At 42.2% G+C, this 22,280-nt stretch overlaps 1 protein-coding gene across 1 annotated transcript; it reads left to right on the top strand.

The window, feature by feature from the left end:
- The first annotated feature begins 716 nt into the window (after positions 1-716).
- Positions 717-21,881, top strand: fyna (FYN proto-oncogene, Src family tyrosine kinase a). Its single transcript, XM_084569047.1, has 12 exons — positions 717-1,059; positions 8,924-9,180; positions 11,192-11,288; positions 12,697-12,795; positions 13,030-13,133; positions 13,994-14,143; positions 14,245-14,409; positions 15,176-15,355; positions 15,695-15,771; positions 16,316-16,469; positions 18,527-18,658; positions 19,157-21,881. Exons 2-12 carry the CDS (start codon positions 8,934-8,936, stop codon positions 19,363-19,365), a joined length of 1,614 nt encoding a protein of 537 aa, XP_084425173.1. The 5' UTR covers positions 717-1,059; positions 8,924-8,933; the 3' UTR covers positions 19,366-21,881.
- The last annotated feature ends 399 nt before the right edge of the window (positions 21,882-22,280 follow it).

The raw sequence follows: 22,280 nt of genomic DNA, 5'->3' as shown, positions 1-22,280 counted from the left end.
GTGCAGCAGCAGTGAAATTAATATGAATACGGTAAGGAATAAAAAATAAATAAAGCACAAGGAATAAAAAATTAAGAATAAAATAAAGAATACAAACGTCGGCTATTACAAGATCAAGTTACAAGTTAGTTATTTGTTATTAGTCACACAGACATGCATTGGAAACTACTGAATATAGCTGTTTGCTGCAAATGTGACACAAAGACCCAAAGGTTTGTGTATATTTCCTCAGGTAGCTCTTAATAATATTAATCCTTATAATTTAAGCCTGTTGACTTAATCTTTCTTTCTCTGAATTGACCTGCGTTAGAAAATGTGTTTCTGACTCGCATTTAAAAAACCAATTAGGGAAACAATACAGGGGAGCCTTAAATGACTTGGACAAAAACAGACAATTTGCCAACCTTGCCCTGTTTTTCAGTCACTCCAAAGGCGGGGGCGGTGCTCTCCGCTGCACATTGTAAACAGCGATTGGAGGAAACCGCTGTCAATCAAAGCTCTCCGCTCGGCGAGCGTCCGCATCAGCAGTACGCAATCCCAGCTGCGTCAAGACGTACAGAGACAAACCGGAAATCCAAACGCAACACTCTGATCAAAATAAAACCATAAAACATCCTAACTCGTTACAAATCCATTAGCTGCGTTAATAGCGACGTTGCTAACACACGTGTGGTGCGATTGTTTAAGTTTAAATGCGTAAAATTAACCTTGCTTCAATTAAAACGCTCATTTTGTTTGTTTTTATCGCGTTTACAAAAAGCGTAGAGTTTTATTTTGAAAGTGCCAACCGGAAGCTGTGTTTGCCGTTGTCGGGAGCTTGACGGTGAGTCGCCACCGTCATCATCTGTACACACGGCGGCGACAGGAGCTCCTGAATCGGCAGGGACGGTGTCTCCCACCGCTATTCTCTCTCTCTCTCTCCCTCTCTCCCTCTCTCTGTGTGTTTGTGTGCGAAGAAAAAGAGGCTGACAGACAGAGAGCAGAAAAACATCCGCGGATTTCCCCCCCCAACGAAAGAAACTCTGGAAACTCCGATGGATTAAATCTGATTTATCTGCGGTAAGCACGCTTTAATTTTTTTTTTTTCTTGTGTTGAATTTCAATTGGTGCACCCGCCTTGTCCCCTATTTTGCGCTGTGAATTCATCTCGGGAGAGAGAGAGAGAGAGAAGGCGAGGGAGCGGATAAATAACACATCTGAGTCGCTGCAATCCAAGGCACTCGACACTCCAGCCCTTCTGCAGGTGTAGCTTCATCTAATGAACTGATAAGTTTGCACTGTGAAGAGTGAGACAGACAGAGAGGGAGAGAGAAGGAGAAGGAGCGACGGCGGTGTTGTAATTGTGGATGATGTTTTGCAGTGAGAGGGGGGCTCTTGTGTTGCAGCAGGGATGGATGCGCTGCAGAACAGAGCTGACCACTGAGGCCATGCATTGCACACATACGTGATGAAACGCCACGACGGCCTGCACACAAGCTCCCATTGATTCACCTCCACAAAATCACACGCGTAAAGCTAATCCCACCGCTGTTAAATACCAAATTAGAGCTGTCCTCATGTGATGTGTCTGGAGGTGCAGCCATCCATCTTGTAGGCAAACACTGGGGACGATGCACTGTGTGGCTAGCCTTACAATGGGCCATAAGTTAGGCAGTAGTTTGTGTGCTGGTTGACAAACGTTCCCTCAGCATCCTGAAGCTCTCAGTGCACAGGCTGCCCACGAGTGACAGCTCAATCCCTGCGTAAAATCAAATTTGAACGAAGGCAGCTGCATATTGTGGCTCTGTCAACCTACATACAGCCACTTAGAGACGTGTATAAATACTCAGCAAAGTCTACTGATTGCTTTGGTTAAAGCAAACCCTGTATGTTTGTGTCCTTGAGACACAAGAGCTCAACTAATGATCATTTTAAGCTGCAACAACTACAGAAAACTATTCAGAAATTTTGCCCCAGCATCATAAAAAGTTTGTGATTTGAGCTGTTGACCGCACAGCTACAGCTTGATCAGTCACGATCACTGTGGATTAGTCTGATCCGTTCATTAAAGGCTTGAAAATTACGAAAAAATGTCCGCCCCGGTTTGTCCAAACACAGTGAATTGATTAATCCTGATGCACATAGTAGTTAGTTGTGGCTGTAAGGCGGGCGGGCTGTTAATGGTGGGGTTGGTGCTTTGTTTCCAGCCTTATGTCCAAAAAGTATCATCGAGCAAGTCACAGAGTCAGACTTGATGTCTCTGATCCGGAGATGTTTGGTTTAAATTAATACAAGACAATGAAAAGACATTTATCTCATAAGTTGGCTTTTTATTTTTTCTGCGTCTCCTAATTGACTAATCGCTGCAGCTCTGCACACGGCGCTTGCACTCTGTGTGGCTTATGCATCGGTTTGCACTTTCCATCAACTCAAGTGTGATTAAGTTGAACTAAAAACCTTCCAACCTCCATTGCTGTGTACCCACCACATCATTATTTCCAGTGGATTCTCAAGATTGACCATTGCTCTCCACTGGCACAAGATTTGGAAAGTATAGTTTAAATCCCCGAGTTCCGACTGTAAGGCAGAAGCAACATGAAATCTGGAAAAAAAACAAAAAACCTCATTGACTGAGTGGACATTTATTTACAATGTGCTCTCTGGCTTAACTACATGACTCAACATACTCAACTGTGAACACTGTGACACGAAAACACAGTTAGCCTTAAACCCACATGCTGTATGAAGCTCAGCTGCGGGTTTTATAACCAGCTCTGTTCATTCAGTACACGAAGAATGCTTTGAAAGCCTCAACACTGCATTTCATTGTGCTCATAATCTTGTGGCAGAGTGAAATGTGGCCATTGTCTTGTTGTTGATACACTGAATGAACTCAGTTGTCTGCAACAAGCAAATGTTGTAACTATTCAGAGAATGGCAGCCATAAGGAGGAGATTGTCAGCGTCGCACCAAACCCAGTGAACGAAGCAGTGGGTTTCACATGCATTCAAATGACACACAACTGAAAGCGATCCTCTTTTGGTCTTTGTTGCATGGACAGAAAGTTGGATTTTGGAGCTGAATACGGTCGCTGTGGGAGGGGTGTGGGAGGTTCGACCTTGTTTTGTGCCATGTCAATGATCTGAGTGTAAAGGGACCCCTCATTTCAAATTAAACAGGGCTGCCTTGTTTAAAGTTGTGTTGAATTGCAAAATGATTGTGTTCCAGAGGGATTTGTAAGTTCACCGAGGTTAAATTATTACGTCTCGCAGATGTAATGACCAGCTGAGCACAAAAGGGTTAGGGTTTAGCTTTTGCATCTTGAACAGAACAGAAATGACATAAAGTTGTTGTCATTGTGGTGGTGTGCTCCCATTCACAGTATAGTTGTTTATTCATTTGCTTTTTCAGTCAAAAATGCCAAACAAGTTCACACAATGTTTCATACAATGCTCTCTGTATATCGCAGTATACCAGCTTTTTAACCATGGTGACATTCCAGTGCTGCTTCACCAATAGTGACGAGTTTTACGTCAACAAGCGACAGCCAGAGCTGCAAGGTGGAGCAGCTGGAGCAAGATGAAGGCAGCTAGGAGTATGCCGCTAGAAAAGGAGGTTATGAATGTAACCTTGGTTCTGTGAATTCGCTGCTGGATAGATTTTAGCAAGCATCCAAGAAAAGTGTCTGATGTTTCAGATAAAAAAAGAAACTTTCAGAGGAAGGTTCACGGTCTAAAAAAGAAAGGTTATACGATTGCGTTATCACTGGTTCTGGTTTACCTTGAAAACCACTGAAAAAAGAGAAGAAACTAAGGAATTGTAGGAACTTTCACTGCCCGAAGGAGGGAATAAACGTTATCCACTGCATAGCTTTAATGTTTTTGCGATTTGGACTGAATGGTCAGACATTTATTGAATATAATCTTTCTAATCTACTTGAAAGATAAATCCAATTGTAGTATTAAGTATAAGGCAAGAGCAGACTTTAATCCCCCTCAGAGCTTTATTAGTAAAAGTCTAAAGAACTATGAAATGGAAACAGATGCATCATATAAAAAAGAATATAAAGACTCAAATTCAGCAGAAGCTAAGCTACAGAATTAGTTTAAGTTCACCGATGCAATGTTTAGTTTATAAATCGTCCAAAGTCTCTGATAAATGCTCATTACGCTGCATAATTTTACAGAGCTCAAGGTGAAATTTCTGTTTTCATAATCGCGCTGAAAACAGAATAAATAATCAAATCCTCTGATTTTAGAAGTGGCAATCAGAACAAAAGTTTGGTGTTTTTGGTTGATCAACCTTAAAAAAGTAATCTGCCATTAAATCAATTGTGCGTTTTTTTTCAATAAATCTATTAGTAATCAAATAGTTTTATAATGAAACAGCTGCTTTTGATTATTTGATTCTCGCACAGTCTGTTTTTTTTCTCTGTAACAGAAAATCCGACGGTTTCTCAGTCCTGACAGACTGTCTCCTGTTTAATCCATCAGCTACACTGCGTGACCCTGACATGTTTGTCCTTTTTAAATTAGTGTATTGATTGCAGCTTTACTATAAATGACCCAGTATCTCATTATGGCTTCCAGCGCTGTCAGTGTTATTATAGATGATTAACACTTGTGCCTGCACAGCGTCAAAAATAAAGGGTGTCATTTTGGTAAATTAATTTCCTACTGAGCCCCGGTGGTTGTGGCTGATAGTAGCAGCACTGACCTGTTACTGGGTGTTGAGATAATATTGACTTCTTCATGTCTCTCTGCTTTATGAGAAAGAAATCTCACGGCGGCGTCGGCAAAGCGGATTCAACAGATCAAAAGGAGGAGGTTTGATATGATGGCCGTGAGTAGCTGTGATTTTCTGTGCGAGTCCTCCCACTCCTTTATCATCGCTGCCTTTTGCTATTAACTTTTTAACACATTTCATAGCCACGATCCTGTCCCCCGTAGGACCTTCCCCATCACGCCATCCTCTTTGAAGCAAGCTGTTCAGTTTTGGGTCTGAAAATAGCTTCGTGATTGTTCTCGCAGAGGCTGAGGTGGTCATGCGATACCCAGGCTGTGCCACGGAAAAGGAACAAGCCCCGCGGCTGCGATGCCATCGTCTGCTTTTTTTATTGGGAGGGGTGGGAAAAGTTGTGCCGCGGGTCAGGATGCCGAGCATGTGTCATGCGTGCCACGGTGAAATGAGGGAGAACGCAAACTTAAAATCATTACACTGGGAAGGTTCGTCTTGACATTTCGATATGACACATAGTGTTGACTCATGCATGTAATTGAATAACAGAATAGTTGTCTCTTGGATCTGAGAGACTGTGATGAATGCTTGTGAAACGCTCTATTATGATGCTACAAAAACGCGATAAGTCAGCCTGTTGCTGCTGAATCCGCTCATCAGTGACTGTTTCATTCCTTTAAAGGACAGTTTTTCTGGTGTCTGCTGATGGCGGACTGCAGTCACAACACAGACCCGATTCATATCACAAAATGAAGCGATGCAAACAATACACATGGCCTTGATTTAATGTAGCCAAATGGTTAGGGATATGTTAAAGCTACAGCCGCACCCGGCCCTTTTTGCTTGAAGAGCAAGAAGATTTTCGTAATCCCCCCAGGCAGCACAACGACACGAGATCTCCCCTCATTTACTCTGATCCCTGCAGGAGCGGAGGCAGCGCTATTTCAATCACTGCAGTTAAAGAGAAAATCCACCGGAAAACACACAGTACCTGTTTTATTCCAGTTGGCTCAGTCAATATATTTCATGCAATTCTGCACCTGTTCTGCAAGACATTAATATATTACTCACCTCGTGTTGGATACGCAAGAGGCATGTTTTATCTTATATATGCATTCAGTTTTGTCAGTTTTTGAAATAACTCTGGGAAGTTGTGCTGCAGCTGATGATTATTCTGCACACCGATTCATCACTTTTGTTATGAGTTGTACAAAATAGTCTATTAAATGTCAGAAAACACCACAAATACCTCTCACAATATCCCAGAGCCTTGCTTGTTTTGTCCAAACAGAGAAAGACTACCTCAACTATCACAAAGCCACAGTTTGCAATTCATCAATATTGTTTCTTGCAATTCTTATTTTTTATTTTTCATTATTTTATCATTTGTTTGGTGCATTTCTCCTAAGGACTGTGTATACGAAGACGGTCAAACCCTCTGCGATCTTGCAATTGTCTGACTCTGCCTTTTCGATTCAAAAACGGTCCAAGATGTGGACTGTGATTGGAGCAGGTGGCCGACACAGATTCACCTGTCACTCAAAATAGCCACTCCCTTAATTATGCATGCCTTGGTATAATTTAAATATGTGAGTTATATAAAAAATTAAGCCCTGTACCGCTGTCGTGACAGAAACACATTGTTCGTACAACAGATTTTGTGTCATTATAACAAGGTGACCCTGTTACATAGAGACCTAAATTGTTCTTTTGCACCAGAGTCGAAACGTGTTGGTCATTTTAACTCGGAGGCCCATGGGGATTGACTCATTTTTGATGTCGAGCCTCAAGTGGTCATCTGAGGTACTGCATCCTTCTCCCCGCCCCTCCCCCACCCCCTCGTTGGAGTTTGCCACTTAATTTTACTTTAAACAGAATTTGTAGCCTTAAAATAATTTGTAATTTGGGAAAGACCGAGGCTGGAAATACCAGAAGATTGGAGATATAAATATAAATGCCAAAGAAGATTACTTGATATCTTAAGGATTACTGGAAAGGCAGCAGCGCTCCTTCTTGTATTTCTGTCTGTGGTCTCGGCTTGTGCTGAGCCTATACTGTAATGCTACCGCTGGGCTCGGTTCTTCTTCTGGGTATTTTATGGGGTTTTATTGGCAGTAATGAATCACAATGATCTCTTTCTCTCTCTGCAGTGGCTCCCTTCCTCTGTAAGTTTAAGCGGGGTGCTGTGTAACTCAGAGAAAATGGTGAAATCCTGCACACAGGAGGTGGATTCTGTGCTTGGTAGGCGTTTGTTTTCTGTTTCAGATTCCCACACTGGCTCCTGGTATTTTTGGGGCTGCAGGTAACAAAGCAGAGATTTGTACTTGTCATCTGCTTCACACTAGTGATTTCCTATTACTGCAGCCTGTTTACAGAGACGAGAAGCAGATATTTTGAGAAAAGCAACACAGCAGTGGTGGTTAGGTAAAAATGTATTCGACAGGAGTGTGCTGCGAGATAGTTACTCACGCTTGGCATCCAACTGTGCACCTTTTGCCTCACTACATTTATTTGGAGACTATTTGTAGTTTTTAAAGTACAAAACATTTTATAGCAGCGGATCATTACGCCATGGATTAATCTTGTGATCCTTTGGAGGAGGCCTGACCTCAGGTTTAGCTACCTCTGGATTAAACAACTGAACTGCATCTAAAGTAATCTGCCCCTTGACCCACCCCAACAATAAAATGCTGCTTAGAGGTTTGTGCATCAGTTTGAATGATCAAATAATATGTAATAATGTCCATGTATAAGAAGTAGGAGTTCAGATGTGATCGCTGCTATCATGGAAAACACTAAACTTAGAACGTAGTTTGCTTCCATTGCACTCCTACTTAAGTGAAAGTAGTTTGCGCTATTTAAAAGGGTGATTTTTTTTTTTTAGGTCCAGCGTCATGCGATCATTGTAACGCTGGACGGACCACTCCCTGAAAAGAACATTTTGAGCTTTCAAGTTACGTGCATGAAGTTTCTCCTCGACTACGTGTGGAGCTTAGCTTTGCTCGTAGGGTGCAGCAGTTCTCACAGTATGCAGCAAAGTGACACATCTGTTTGCACTTTTTTTTTTCCTACATAGGCATTTGAGGGTAGTTTGCTAGTAAATGTAAAACAGGTCCTAAAGAACTTTGGTTATGTACTGTGTAACTTTGCTGTGATAACTGCGACGTCAAAAACGCTAGAAGTGACCATTTTGGACCTAAATGGTCTTTTTCTAATCGTGCATTTTTGTGCTACTCCTGACAGAAAATAGTCACAACCTGCAAGTCAACTTGTTGTACATATCTCGGATAAAGAGCAGCGTGATGGTTTCCCTTGTCCTCCGTCGGCTGCAGCTCTGGCGTTTGCCCCCAGCGCCACCTCTCTCGCTCTCTCTCTCCATCCACAGACAGACACTGTAAACAAGTATGTTTCCAATTAGCCGTCTCTGAAGTCAGCTGGCTGCTAGCGCGGATGAAAGACCGGGCTCCTGTCAGCGGCCCCTTCCTAGCTGCTGTCGAAAAAAAAACGGCTTCGTGAGCTTCCAGCGCTTAAAAAAAGGGGGCCACGGTGAGCCGAAATGTTCATTAGCTTAACTGGGTCTATAAAGTTGGTGAGGCTCTTTTTTAATTGACAAAGCAGATTGCCACACTCATTACAGAATCTGGTTTAGCTTTGCTCTAGTGAGGCCAAACGCTCAATCAGTCCCCCTCATGAGACTCAGCGTAGAGCCAGGGAGCGGTTTCACTGCGCTCTGTGAAGCCATAGATGTGTGTGAGCGAGTGTGTGTGGCTCCTTGTAAAGAAAACAAACACAAAGTGCATGCCAACTTGTAAATGCAGCAGCTGAGTGTAAATTCTTCTCACAAGTGTGCTCATGCAATAAGATGGAAAAGTGAACCGTAATTAACAAAAGTAGTGCGGTTAAATTCTTCTTGTTTTTTTGTTTTTTTGTTTTGGATAAACTAATTCAGATTAACCTGAATGTGTACATGTATTTGCAAGAGCTCCATAACATTACGTCCCTCTGTTTAATTAGTTATGGCGTTTAAAGTATCGTGTTTAATTTCAGCATAATTGAAAGATTTTTCAGAAGGCTGTCTCGAATTCTCAGAGGAAGCTCTGAAATAATGGAATATTAAATCATAATTTCCCCAACGGAGGCGGCTTCCCAGCTATTATTTCACCTACATACTAATTCCGTCCCTGTCTCTTTCCGCCTCCACCCACAGACGGTCGAGAATGGGCTGTGTCCAATGTAAGGATAAAGAAGCAGCAAAACTCACTGATGACCGGGAGACCAGCCTTTCGCACAACGCCGGCTACCGCTATGGGTCCGACCCCACGCCGCAGCACTACCCCAGCTTCGGGGTCACGACCATCCCCAACTACAACAACTTCCACAGCGCAGCGTCGCAGGCAGTGACCGTTTTCGGAGGGGTCCACACGTCCTCGCAGTCGGGCACGCTGCGGTCTCGGGGAGGAACAGGTGAGGCTGAAGAAGATGAGAATGCATGTATATATATGTATAAAAAGGTTTGCAGACTAAACTAGGTGTTTGAAGCTTGTGGAAAATCCTTGCTAATATGTTTAGACCTTCGTGTGGTACTAAATTGCTGCACTAAAATGAATACTAGTGAAGTTTCGCCAAGAATTTGACTCTCACTCTCATGTCTCCATAATAAATAGAAGGGTATAGATAGCAGGCACTTTGCGTAAAAGAAAGCAAACAATGGAAACTTCAGAGAGTTAGTGCTGCTGGCGTTGGGTAGTCGTTTCCCCTCATTTCTATTCTTTATCCTGAGCTAAAATTATCGGTGCTTGGCTGGACCTTCACAGTGTATTCATACAAACCTAAAAGGGATATCAGTCTTCTCATTTGTCTCACTGCGTAAATGTGAACATGGATATTTCACGCACAATAAACTCTTCATTTATGACAGGGCGACGCTGTGAGGGTAACATTTTTCTGTCGCTGAACAGGCTTCAAATTACAAACAGAGCAATTAAAACAGGAATAAAAGTCCAAGTTGTAAAGCTGTAAGTGTCTCCGAAGCAGACTCGCTGTCTGGCAATATACAGCTCTCAATAAAAGCCTAACGTTGGACGAGTCTATCGGAGTTTGGATCGTCTGGATTTTTTTTTTTTTGTCTGTTTACGTCATGATAATGTGGTTCTTCTGTTGTGTTCACTGACAGGGTGATAAATTAACAGCCACCAGGTTAAAGGGAATCAGAATGACCTAAATTATTGCAGTGAGGAACCAGAAAAACCAGACACTGTGCTTGCGACGCGTAGAAACGGGCTTTACAGTCTCTCACTTAAGATTTTAACGATGCATATGACGCGTGGTGCATAAATTAACAGCATGTCTTGCTTTGGTGTCACGTATTTTGAGCCTTTTTTTCTGAAGGTACATTCATATCAGCACAGTGGTGTCGCCAGCTTGTGTGAATAAGAAATCGCTCGAGGAGCGAAGGACGCACGAAGGAACATTCATGTCTGAGATTGTCTGGTGACGACTGAGTTAAACACTCAAATAAATGTCAAGTAGAGCAGAAACCTCACCTCACCCCTGACTTCTCTGTGAAGACGTATGGCGGTGTGTAGTTTTCGTCATTGCGCTGAAAGGCAGGGGCCCTCATTGCGCCTTTGAAGCTCTGACTGTCCAGGCAAAATTGGGATCAAATCAGAAAATGAAATCATTTTACAGTTTCAGGCTTATTAAGAGATACGGGGGACTCTGGAGGCCCTTCCGCATCACATCAGGAACATTTGATTGGCCTCCCTCATCTAGGCCTTGCCAGCAACTCCTAGCTCATCATGCTGATAAACATTAAAGTCACATTTCTGTTCTGTGTGCACGCATAAATTTTTTTTTTTAGTTGCATATAAAACCCCAAATAATAAAAATTTCCCCACAACAACACTGACATATTAATATATAATTGCATATATTGTTTATATTGTGAAAAAAGTAACTTTTAGCTCGTGTTTTAGCTCAGTTATGGTCTCCACCGACTCCTGCAGGCTGCTAAACGCTCAATTCTCCTGCTATTTAGCGTCGCATTTATAGTTATCAGTACAGTTATCAATTCCTTTACTTGACATAGCTAACGTAAAAGCTGCAAGGCAGGAAACCAAAACAATTTATGAAAGGCACTGAAGTTCTCACCTAGAGCAGCTTTAAAAGGAAACAATTAACAATAACTACTAATGTGGCGCTAATGAGATGTTTGAATCTGTGAAAGTTTAAAAGTGAGACATGAATTAATCTGGAATTTTCCTCTGATTTTGTGTATGTGCTTTAAAAATAAAGTGGCAGATGGGTTGTAAAGACTAAATGAAGAGGACAGTAATTCTTATTGCCATTACATAACAGCCAGCCCATGTGTTAGACAGATGAACAAACAGTGAAAACACAATGCAAAGTACAACAGTTCACTCATATAATTCACCATCTAGCATCTCCCAACATGTAACGTTGTGTGTTTCTGCAGGGGTGACTCTGTTTGTGGCTCTCTACGACTACGAAGCCCGGACAGAGGATGACCTCAGCTTCAGAAAGGGGGAGCGGTTCCAGATCCTCAACAGCACGTAAGTGTGAAAACATCTGCATTACAACATTTAAAGGGTGGCGGTCGCGGTTCCCCTCCTCTGTTTTTGGTCTGAATCTCTGAATGTTGCGTTTGGAATGAAATGTTGTCACACAAGCGCAGGACGGAGAATGAAACAGTCGGGAGACGTATATTTGTGAAAACAGAGCTCAGAGTAGGCGTTTCCCATGGCAACGGCTGACTGATGTCTGAGAGACGGTGTTGTGGCAAAGACTGTTTCCGGCGATGTGTGTTTTCCCCTTGAAGGTCCAGAAAAACATAGTTTTCATTAGTCTATAAATACTTGTATGTATATATGAATCAATATACTTCTGAATCAGTCTTCCATATTATTCCAGAGAGTCTGTAATGTTGTGTAGCCATCCGTCTGGAATGGACAAACTGTATATGTGATCTAGAGAGAGAGCCTTAAGTGTTTTTTTTTATTTAAGTGGCGTAAATGGCGAGTTGTGACGTCCATGAACGAACCGAATCTCTTGAGTGGCTCTTTTAAACGAACAAGGGGAATCTAGACAGTTGCTTTTTGTTTCTTTTACCGGTTTCTGTGTGCACTTTTGTGTTGACAAAAACAGTCAGAATATTATGACGTTGATGGTATACTGTTGAGGAAAGCTGCCTCCCAAGCCACTGACCTGGGTTTGATTCCTCTATCTAGAATCTATATTTAGGACTAATTCAAAGTCAGGTAACCAAATAGAATATATTTTGAATGATTCTGATCTTAATCTTACCCTATTATTCCTCCCAGTGATTAATTCCCAGACAAAATGAGTTGGTATCTTGAAAATAAATAACAAAATGAGCCAGTCTTTTGAGCTGCTCTTTAAAAAGAACTGATCCACAAGATCCAGCTCCCTCTTAAGAGCCATAAATCCCATCTCTAATACACTCTAGCTTCTCCTCTGTGCTTGCAAAGGGAGTGGTGGGGGAATGTTATTCAGATGACTGCAGTCTGCCGCCTCGCTGCTGTACACACTAAAGTCTGCATACTGGTCTTTTAAGTACATATTACACAAAGAAATCTATCAAGTAAGGCTAGCTAGCTTGCACATTTCAGCAGTGATCGTGTGGTGACAGAAGAAGGAGAGGTTTCATTGACAAAAATTAATGAATTCATTTGAAGATGTTGGACTTTATAAATAACAAAACTGATTTTAGATTCTTAATTTGAGTTTAAAACAGTTATTCAAAGAAGCCTTGAATAAGGGTCCTGTACGCTAGATCACAGCTGCTCTATATTTTGTTAATCTCTACGCCCGAGAGCCGATAAATATCTGTATTCCCTACCTCTAAAAACCTTTATCTGTGCCTTTCTGCACCATGTGATCTATCTCTCTGTTTATTCCAACATGCATCTTTCATCCACACTCTGTCCTCCTCTTTTTCAGCGAGGGAGACTGGTGGGAGGCTCGTTCGCTAACTACAGGTGGAACTGGGTACATTCCCAGTAATTACGTCGCTCCTGTGGACTCGATCCAAGCTGAAGAGTGAGTAAAACTTTTATATATAAGCACACACCCTCACACACACACAGCCTCAGTGTTGGAGACGCAGCAGCTTCATCAGCAGAGGTCTGATCATGAATATTGGATAACTCATCTGACTGTGTTTTGTTGAATGTGACAGTGGCATGCACATTTACAAGCAGAGTATTTGAAACGTGTTTGAAACAAAGATTACACCTCAAGGTTTGATGATTTTTATTTTTTTTTCTCCTACAGCTGGTATTTTGGTAAATTAGGTCGGAAGGACGCCGAGAGGCAACTGCTCTCCAACGGCAACGCCAGGGGCACTTTCCTCATCCGTGAGAGTGAAACAACCAAAGGTACTCAGTCTGAGTAGCATCTTAACGTGCTGGCGTGTCGAAGGCTTTTAAACTTCAGTAGAACAGACAGATGTGTTTGTGAATACATAAATGTTTTAGAACACTTAAATGCCCGTGTAGAGGCAAATTATTAATGGGAAAAAACTTATAATAGAATCATCACCAACACCGACATGAGAACGTCAGATTTGATTTGATGTTATGTCATTAACTATGGAGTGGCTCCATGTTCATTGCCCTACATCTCTTGCATAACGTACAACATACACCGATCAGGCAAAACATTATGACCACCTTCCTCCTTTGTGCCTCCAAATCAGTTGTGACTCATCACCGAATGGACATGGGCCTTCTGAGGGTGTCCTGTGGTGTCTGGCAACAGGATGTTGTTAGTGGGGGCCTTTGGGTTCTATGGGTTGAGGGGAGGAGCCTCTGTGGATCAGGCCTGTTCCAGTGCATCTTGTAGATACTTGATCAGTTTGGGATCTGGTAATTTGGAGGTCAGGTCAACACCTTGTGTTGTTTTTCATGTTTTCTGGCTTGTTCCTGCATCCTGCTGGGGATTTTGCCCCCACCCCATAGCTGTGTCATTGCTATGGGGTGGGGGTGCCTGGTCTGGTCTAGGTGGGTGCTACATGTCTAATTAACATCCACACGAATGCCAGGTCCAAAAGTTTCCCAGCAGAACACTGAATTGCCACAAGATGGTCAGTTTTATTAACTTCTCCTGTGAGTGTTCATAATGTTATGCCATAATGTTAAATGACATCACGCTCTCACACACGTTTTACATCAAAAACCAAGTTGGTGTGCGTGTGTGTTGCCAGATGTGTCACTTCTCTTCTCTATGTGGGTTCCAGGGGCCTACTCTCTCTCCATCCAGGACTGGGACGACGTTAAAGGAGACCATGTCAAACACTATAAGATTCGCAAACTGGACAACGGCGGCTACTACATCACCACCAGAGCTCAGTTTGAGACACTCCAGCAGCTGGTTCAGCACTACTCTGGTAAGACTCAGCTACATTCATCCGAACTTTTTTTTTTCTTTTCCCTCAAAGAATGTTTCCATACATTTCTCATACCGTTTCAAACTGCCTGCTCGATCCAGCCAGGGCCGCGGGGCTGTGCTGCCGACTGATCGTGCCGTGCCACAAAGGCATGCCTCGTCTGACAGACCTATCCGTCAAAACCAAAGACGTGTGGGAGATCCCGCGGGAGTCGCTGCAGCTCATTAAACGCCTCGGCAATGGCCAGTTTGGAGAAGTCTGGATGGGTGTGTATCTTTTTGGCGCAAGTAAAAAATGGGACAGCTGTGAGTAGCATTGCTCAACATCTCAATGGGAGAGGTTTAAGTGAGGAGAGCATCATATTTTGCCCTAAAACTGGAGACACAGTACTATACTTCTCTGATTGGATTGAGGGTTTGAAAGGACCTTTAGATCAAATAAAACTTGGTATTTATGGTTCAGACACATGTTGTTTTGAGTTCAGTAAAAGTTAATTTGTCCCACATTAGGCCATAAAATGCTCCACATTTGCCTGATCTGCAAAAACAAACATGTTGTCGGTTCTGCAAACATGGATTAAGTTAGAGGCGAAAATAAATGATTTGCAAATAAGTTTGGGCGGGGAAATAACTTTCTAGTTACACGTAAACCTAAGTAGAAAATTATTTCTGTATACTTAGAATATCCGTCTATTTTCCCATTTATATACTTTAAAATTAGTTTTATAGATTTTAACTATATATGTATATTACTCAGTCTTCATGGCTACTTGTTGCCTTGCTTAGTTATGTTCTAGTGGCTCTTTTATACCAGTTATGATCTCTACAACTTTATTTATTTAAGCTAACATAAGCGATAACATAGATTTCAACCTCACATTATACTTAATTTTTATTTACACACTGAAATAATCCCCAGAACCGACAAAGAGGAAGAAAACAACAAAAGCAAACAAACTATTAAAGTCTTTATGAGATCAACGATTGACATTTGTAGAACTACCTTGAACAACTTTTTATTTTTTTCTGTCAGGCACGTGGAACGGCACCACCAAAGTGGCCGTGAAGACCCTGAAGCCCGGCACCATGTCACCGGAGTCCTTCCTGGAGGAGGCCCAGATCATGAAGAAGCTCCGGCACGATAAGCTGGTGCAGCTGTACGCCGTGGTGTCCGAAGAGCCCATCTATATCGTCACCGAGTACATGGGCAAAGGTAGAAGCCGTTTCAGATGGGTAGTTGAAGGGATGCTATTAATTTTACATGCGTGCGTTCTTCCACACACCTACACAATGTTTACATAATTTATACATCTGCATGCACTGTGTGGTGTGTGTCCTACTTAGTGACGTGGTGCTTGCGTCCACATGCAGAAATGTAGCAGTTTATCAAATGAGAAGAAAAATCAAGAGCGCTTCAGTTACCACAGCAATAACTAATAAATAAATATCCGAGCCAAATGAAACATTAGATAAAATTTTCCTCAGTTTTTATCAAATCTGAGTTCGGGGTCTGGCAGCATTTTAATATAACACTATTTATCTCTTTCTTTAGGGAGTTTACTTGATTTCCTTAAGGATGGAGAAGGACGAAGCCTCAAACTGCCAAATCTAGTGGACATGGCAGCTCAGGTACGTTGTTAAAAATCCTGATCGAGTGCACTTTGGATTTGTAACCAGAGAAGTCAGAAAGAGATTTTTTTTTATTTTTCTTTCCAAGAACTTAATTCGCTCTAATCATCCCCAGCTGTTACCAATTCATTCGTTTTAGCTCAGTGTTGCTCATTTACAGCCGTTTCCATCTTGATGCCATGCCAAATTTTCACTGCAACAGACAGGATTGCCAGTGTTTTAGGAGTTTTGACTGAAACTTCATGTAATTCATGTAATACTTGGTTGTTTACTGACAAGCATCTGCAGAGTATCAAATACAGAGACTTGGCCTTAATGTGGAACCACTCAAATGTTGTTTTGATCTGACTCATCACCTCTTCTGAGTTGATTTGGAACCTCGGACGACGCTGGTGTTTATTTAGACAGTATGGTAAATCTGTTTGTTCAGACTGATAGACTTTGTATAAACCTACATGAACAGCCTGCTTAGCACAGATTTTATGACCTTGAAACTGTTCAGCGATATGATGCTCAATGGAAAAAAAATAACTCGATTTCCCAGGTGGCGGCGGGCATGGCGTACATTGAGAGGATGAACTACATCCACAGAGACCTGCGTTCTGCCAACATCCTAGTCGGAGACAGCCTGGTGTGCAAGATTGCTGACTTTGGTCTGGCCAGGCTCATTGAGGACAATGAATACACAGCAAGACAAGGTAGGCCTATTGGATTGGGATGCACCAACGTTTCATAAATCCATCAACCAGTTCAGCTAGTTTAAAGCGCAGATTTACCCAATCAGGTCACACCATTAAAGGGGAACAGTTTTTTACAACCTGGACCTTATTTCTGGCGTATAATACCATCATTTACTCACCCATATAACTTTGGTGTCATTTTTAGTCCTTTGGAAGATATTAAGCTCCAGTGGAGCGCCATGTATATCCATATAGTGGGAGTGACTGGGGCACCGAAACGCAGCCTCTAAATAACGCATTATCTGCCGCGAAACTCGTTCATTTCACCAATATTTTGTTATGATACGCTAGTGCTATGCCCCGATTAGTCTAGAGTTACCTGTTGTCTATTCACGGACATGCAGCGGTTTGTTGTTCTTTGGCCAGATGTTCCTCTCTCTGCCGCTGCTTCCTCCTTTCAGTGAGTTCCTCATCCGTATACTCTGGCTCAAAACGGTAAGAACGTCTATCATAAACAAAGTCGTCGTCCACAACCTCAGAATCGGAAAGATATTCAGCCATGTTGCAAAAAACTAGCAGTAGCAAATTACAGGTAAACAAGCCGACTGTCACGGGTGCGCGCGGCGCTCAGAGATGACATCATCCAGGCCCCAGATGATGATAACATGTAACTCTGGACTCAACGGGGAATAGCACTAGCGTATCATAACAAAATATTGGTGAAATGAACGAGTTTCGCGGCAGATATGTGTTATTTAGAGGCTGCGTTTCGGTGCCCCAGTCACTCCCACTATATGGATATACGTGGCGCTCCGCTGGAGCCAAATATCTTCCGAAGGACTAAAAATGACACCAAAGTTATATGGGTGAGGAAACATTAGTATTTTATGCTAGAAATAAGGTCCAGGTTGTAAAAAACAGTAGTTCCCCTTTAAAGCCATTAACGTCTCCCCACAGTCATCTCATATATGGTATATATCTTCCACTGTATGTCGCCTACACGGCAACATCTACCCCAACAAAGAAGTCATCTTTGCGGTATTCTTTATGGTGTTTTAGAGTTTTGTCACTTCCTCTAAAAACGATTTTAAAAATACTGATGACTCATCTTGCAACTGTAGGCGTTTACTAATTTTGCAACGCTTGTTTATGACTTTATGAACTTGTCTGAGACTTATCATGTTTTTAAGTTATATTTCGTAGCAAAGCAGTCCAGTGATAATCATCTGAACGTTCACAGGTACACAGCAATAAGGAACTGCTCATATATAATTGGACACGCTCGTAACTGTTTCGATATGTGTTGACAGACTTGTGTCTTCACGAGCTTTATTCAAGTTTATCTGGATTTTGATAGAATATTAGATTAACTCATGACTCTTGTACATATCGTTTTTCTCTGGTTTCCAACCACTGCTTCTTGTTGAAATCCTTGTTGTCAGAGGAAAAAGTTGGCGGGTTGGCAGATGGCTCATTCCATTTAGTCAATTCCAAAACACACAGAGGCACACGCGCGCACAGCTTTTTGTTTTTTTGTTTTTTCTGCAGGCCAGTAAACGAGCATGAATTTGTCTTGATGAAACCATTGGAAAACGGGAGCGTGTGGTTAAAGCATGGCACGAAGTCAACAGGAGAGTGCCCTTAACGGAGCACTTGCTGAACACGAAAATCAATCTGTCGCCGGGATTCTTGTTGGAGGTTTGAGGAGGAAGTGGTCAAAACCTTGAATCACTCAAATGTTATTCTCCCCCGAGTCAGACATGAATTACACCAGGAGGAGTTCCAGACTCCATTAGTCACTCTGTCAACACATTCAGTCACTCATTTGTTAGCAGTTTAAGTGTTTACTTGTTCGACCTGAGCCAAGTGCAAAGAAACCGAGACAGACGCAGATAATGGATTTTTGTTTCTGTTACTCCCTGATATCCTCATGTCTCTGTCACTAATGAAATGACAAATGAAGGAAGAAGTTCTGTGAAGATTGACCTACTTACTCTTTAATTGTGGTCGTTGCTTTATTTCTGTTTGTATTTCTGCAGGAGTCGCAACAATAAAACAATCTGAATTTGTCTTAGGTGCAAAGTTCCCCATAAAGTGGACCGCCCCCGAGGCTGCGCTCTACGGGAAGTTCACCATCAAGTCCGACGTGTGGTCATTCGGCATCCTGCTGACGGAGCTGGTCACCAAGGGCAGAGTCCCCTACCCAGGTGTTTTAAAGTTTTAAAAATCTGCGGATTGTGCAATCGCTTCTCAGCTCCAGGGTATTATTTGATTAGATCTGCCTGTGCGAGCGTTGCAGCATGATGGGAAGCGAAGCTGCGCGTGCTAAAAAAAGAGACGCATGTTGCATAATGTGCGTTACATTGTACGTTATGCAGAGAAATGTTCCCAGATGCCTGTGCGAGCACGTGAAGTGTTCCTGTTTGTCCGCCATTTGACATCATATTCTTGGCATTTAAACGAAGCTATCAATCATGTTATATGACCTCTTATATGTATCACTGAACCAAAAAAAACATCTATTACACTGGTAAAATTGTGATATAGTTTGATGATTGATGTAGATGAGAACGCCTTTTGTGAGAATGAGACAAAGCTGATAGTGACAAGACAATATGAGCAATTTGTGCAATGAAAAAAACTATGAATGAGGTCAATTAGAGTGAGGCAGGGATGTGAATTAACCTGTGCAATCCTCTCTGCAGGCATGAACAACCGCGAGGTGCTGGAGCAGGTGGAGCGAGGCTACCGGATGCCGTGCCCGCAGGACTGCCCCACGTCCCTGCACGAGCTGATGGTGCAGTGCTGGAAGAAAGACCCGGAGGAGAGGCCCACTTTTGAGTACCTGCAAGCCTTTTTGGAGGACTACTTCACTGCCACCGAGCCTCAGTACCAGCCAGGGGACAACCTCTGAGCACCGCCGCCCCCTCGCATCATAGCATTTCCCAAGCTTTCCACCAGAGGGAGCCAGACACCTCCCATCCTCTCTCTCATACTGTGGCTGTAAAGGTCTAAAAAAGCTCATCGACTGACTTCTTGACTTCCAGGCTTCATACAAATGGGAACGAAGAGTTGAGACGGCAAACTGACTATCAAATCAAAAGGATGCTCGGGAGTTAAAAATGACTGCCACGGCTGAGCGACATGAGTTGTGTTGTGTAACTTGTATGTACTGTAAATATGAATTGCTTGTTTACTTATGTTTTTAGTTTCATTTTATATTACTTTTGATAATTTGGAAACGTGTGGATTTCGGTTAAAGTTTGTTTCGGGCTTGGAGAAACGTGTGGCGCTCACGGACGGAGATAACAAATCTTGACATGATGATAATTTGAACGGTTGTAGGTAGACGGCGTGGACGTGGAGGTGAATTTTCTTCTGGGAGTCCACCGGGCCTTTTTTACAAGGTTAATATAAAGATACTTCTCAAGGAACTTAGATGTACTATAACACCTGTTCTTGCCTTTTCATGTTTAGTAATATTCTTATAACGTAAGGGAATGCCTTCATGCTTTATATACACTAACTTAGTGCATCATGGACTCTTCCACCCAAACCCAAACTGCACTGATATTAAGTGCATTCATCGCATTTCAGCTTCGGCCAATGATTTCTAGATCAGCTTATAGTAACTTTTAGTTGGGCTTTACGTAGTTGAAAAACTCCAACACTGTTCAGCTGACTGCTTAGTATACTGATGATATTTTAAAAATGTATGTTGCATTAATGTGTGGCGGCAGGCTTGTCTTTTTGCTTCAGCGGCCCGACAAACAAACAAACAAACAAACAAACGAACAAACTGCCACTTAACAAGATGGGAATGAAGGATATGTGTCTGTGTTTGTCCCTCCATAACGTGTATTTGGAAATAACATGTCGTTCACGAGACCAAATATCTTTTTATTTTATCATTTTCAACATTTTCAGCCGGTCCTACACGTCGCTACACAAATAAGTTATTGTTTTATTAGCGTTTCATCATCCTCATCTCTAATGTGTCTCTCTCTGGGTGAGATGGTGCAACCAAGAAAAATGCACCTTTTCTCTGTTGTTTTTTTTTACCCTACAATTTAGTAGATACATGGAAAGTTTTTTGGTCTCTGCATTATTTATTGTCTCTGTCTGTTACTCAGCTGGTTTTGAAATAAACAATCTTGCCATTATGATGCCACTGTTCCTAAAAAAAAAAAAAGCTTGCTAAACTGTTGAGACTACCCTGGAGAGCTGACAGCAGGAATCCATCACCCTTGTGTAAATACTGGAGCTGAAGTGCGCGCTGAGTGATTGGGTGTTTGTGGTTTTTACCTCAGGGTGAGCTTGACACCTAGACAACTCTACTGTGTACATGCAAATCACCTACCCCGTAGACAGAAAAAAGAAAAAACTGCATTTAAGATAGCAGAGGAAGAATGTATGTGTTGCTTTTTGCACTTTGTGAATTTGCTTTTTGACTAAATCCAGTAACTGTCTGGATGTGTGTGAATAAGTGCTCTCTGCAGCATTTTGCTTCAATCAGTCCTGTTGCTTTAAGATCTTTAGTCTTGGTTCAATACACTCCTTCTGAACATTATTTTTTTTTTGTTTTTCCCTTTTGAAGTTAAAATCCAATAGCAACTCTCCCATTTTGAATGTTATCTTACTCAGCTAAACTTTCCTGTCCGGTCTGGCTGAGCAACACACCCCATTCTTGGCTCTGATTGGATGCAGCTAAAGCTATGAAGAATTTGCATATAGCAGGCTGCAGCACACACAAGCCTCTGCACCCACGGCAGTAAAGTATCCAGGAGGGAGCAGGTACGTGACACTTTCAATTTAGGCTGAGTCCTCTTGGCCTTGTACGTGCCGTGCAAAACACAGTTTTGTAAATGCATATATTTCCATGTGGTTTGTACCTTTTACTGCCTGACTCTTGGAAAACCTTTGTAGATTGTAAGAAAAAAAATTCAGAATTATTTTAGTTTCATCTGTTTTATATATGATCTGTAACAACACTTTTCTCCTGTGCTACTTCCAGGTTTCTTTACGTGCTGGAGTAAGATGGAGAAATCTGAAAAAGAGTTTCCTACCACAAATAAGACGGAAAATTCCTTTCAACCTATGGCCCGTGAAGTAACAGTAAGTCATCATGCTAATAAACGAGCACCAGCCTGTTACACGGATGCAGCTTATTTCCACCAAAGCCTGCGCAGCGGCGGACAAGTGAGCCAAGAGTTTAGGAGAGAGTGGGCTCATGTTGCGCCGCACGCAGAGCTGACGCAGCACAGAGGGCCAGAAGGTAGAGGATCCACTCCAGCCAGGATGAATCTCCATCATCATCATCCTCCTCCTCCAGAGAGCCTGCCCAGCGACACAAGGTCAGAGTGCTCTTGTTGGAACTGTGGACCAAGGAATTATGGAAAGACAGAACCTGCAAACACAGACAGAACCAGGTATGTGTGTGTTTGAGTAAAAGAAAAAAGAAAAAATCCCAAAGAGTGGATTATAAATTGAGTAAATTTCACAAAAAACTTTAATATTCAGAGGCGAGGAAGAATATAATTTTCAGCTTCAGAGTGAAGCAGAAGAGGAACTTGAGCCTCCTTTGCCTCTGAAAGCTGACAATGAGTGGCACCACTACAATCCATTTTTACTTCCTCACGACTACATGCACAACTACGGTAAGGAAAACAGTTTCTTGGTCATCTTGGTTTGTTTTTATCAGAGCACCGTGAAAAAGTAAGTTTGTGTCTTTGCAATGGTGGAAAACGTATTCAGATTACCTTCTACAAACAAAATCATGTCAAAATCCTTCATAAAAAAACTACTTAAGTAAAAATAGTAGCAGTCATG

Source organism: Chelon labrosus, assembly GCF_963514085.1.
Source record: "Chelon labrosus genome assembly, chromosome: 20".
Taxonomy (NCBI): domain Eukaryota; kingdom Metazoa; phylum Chordata; class Actinopteri; order Mugiliformes; family Mugilidae; genus Chelon; species Chelon labrosus.
Note: the sequence above shows the minus strand (reverse complement) of the source record. Positions and strands in the feature narration are given on the sequence as shown.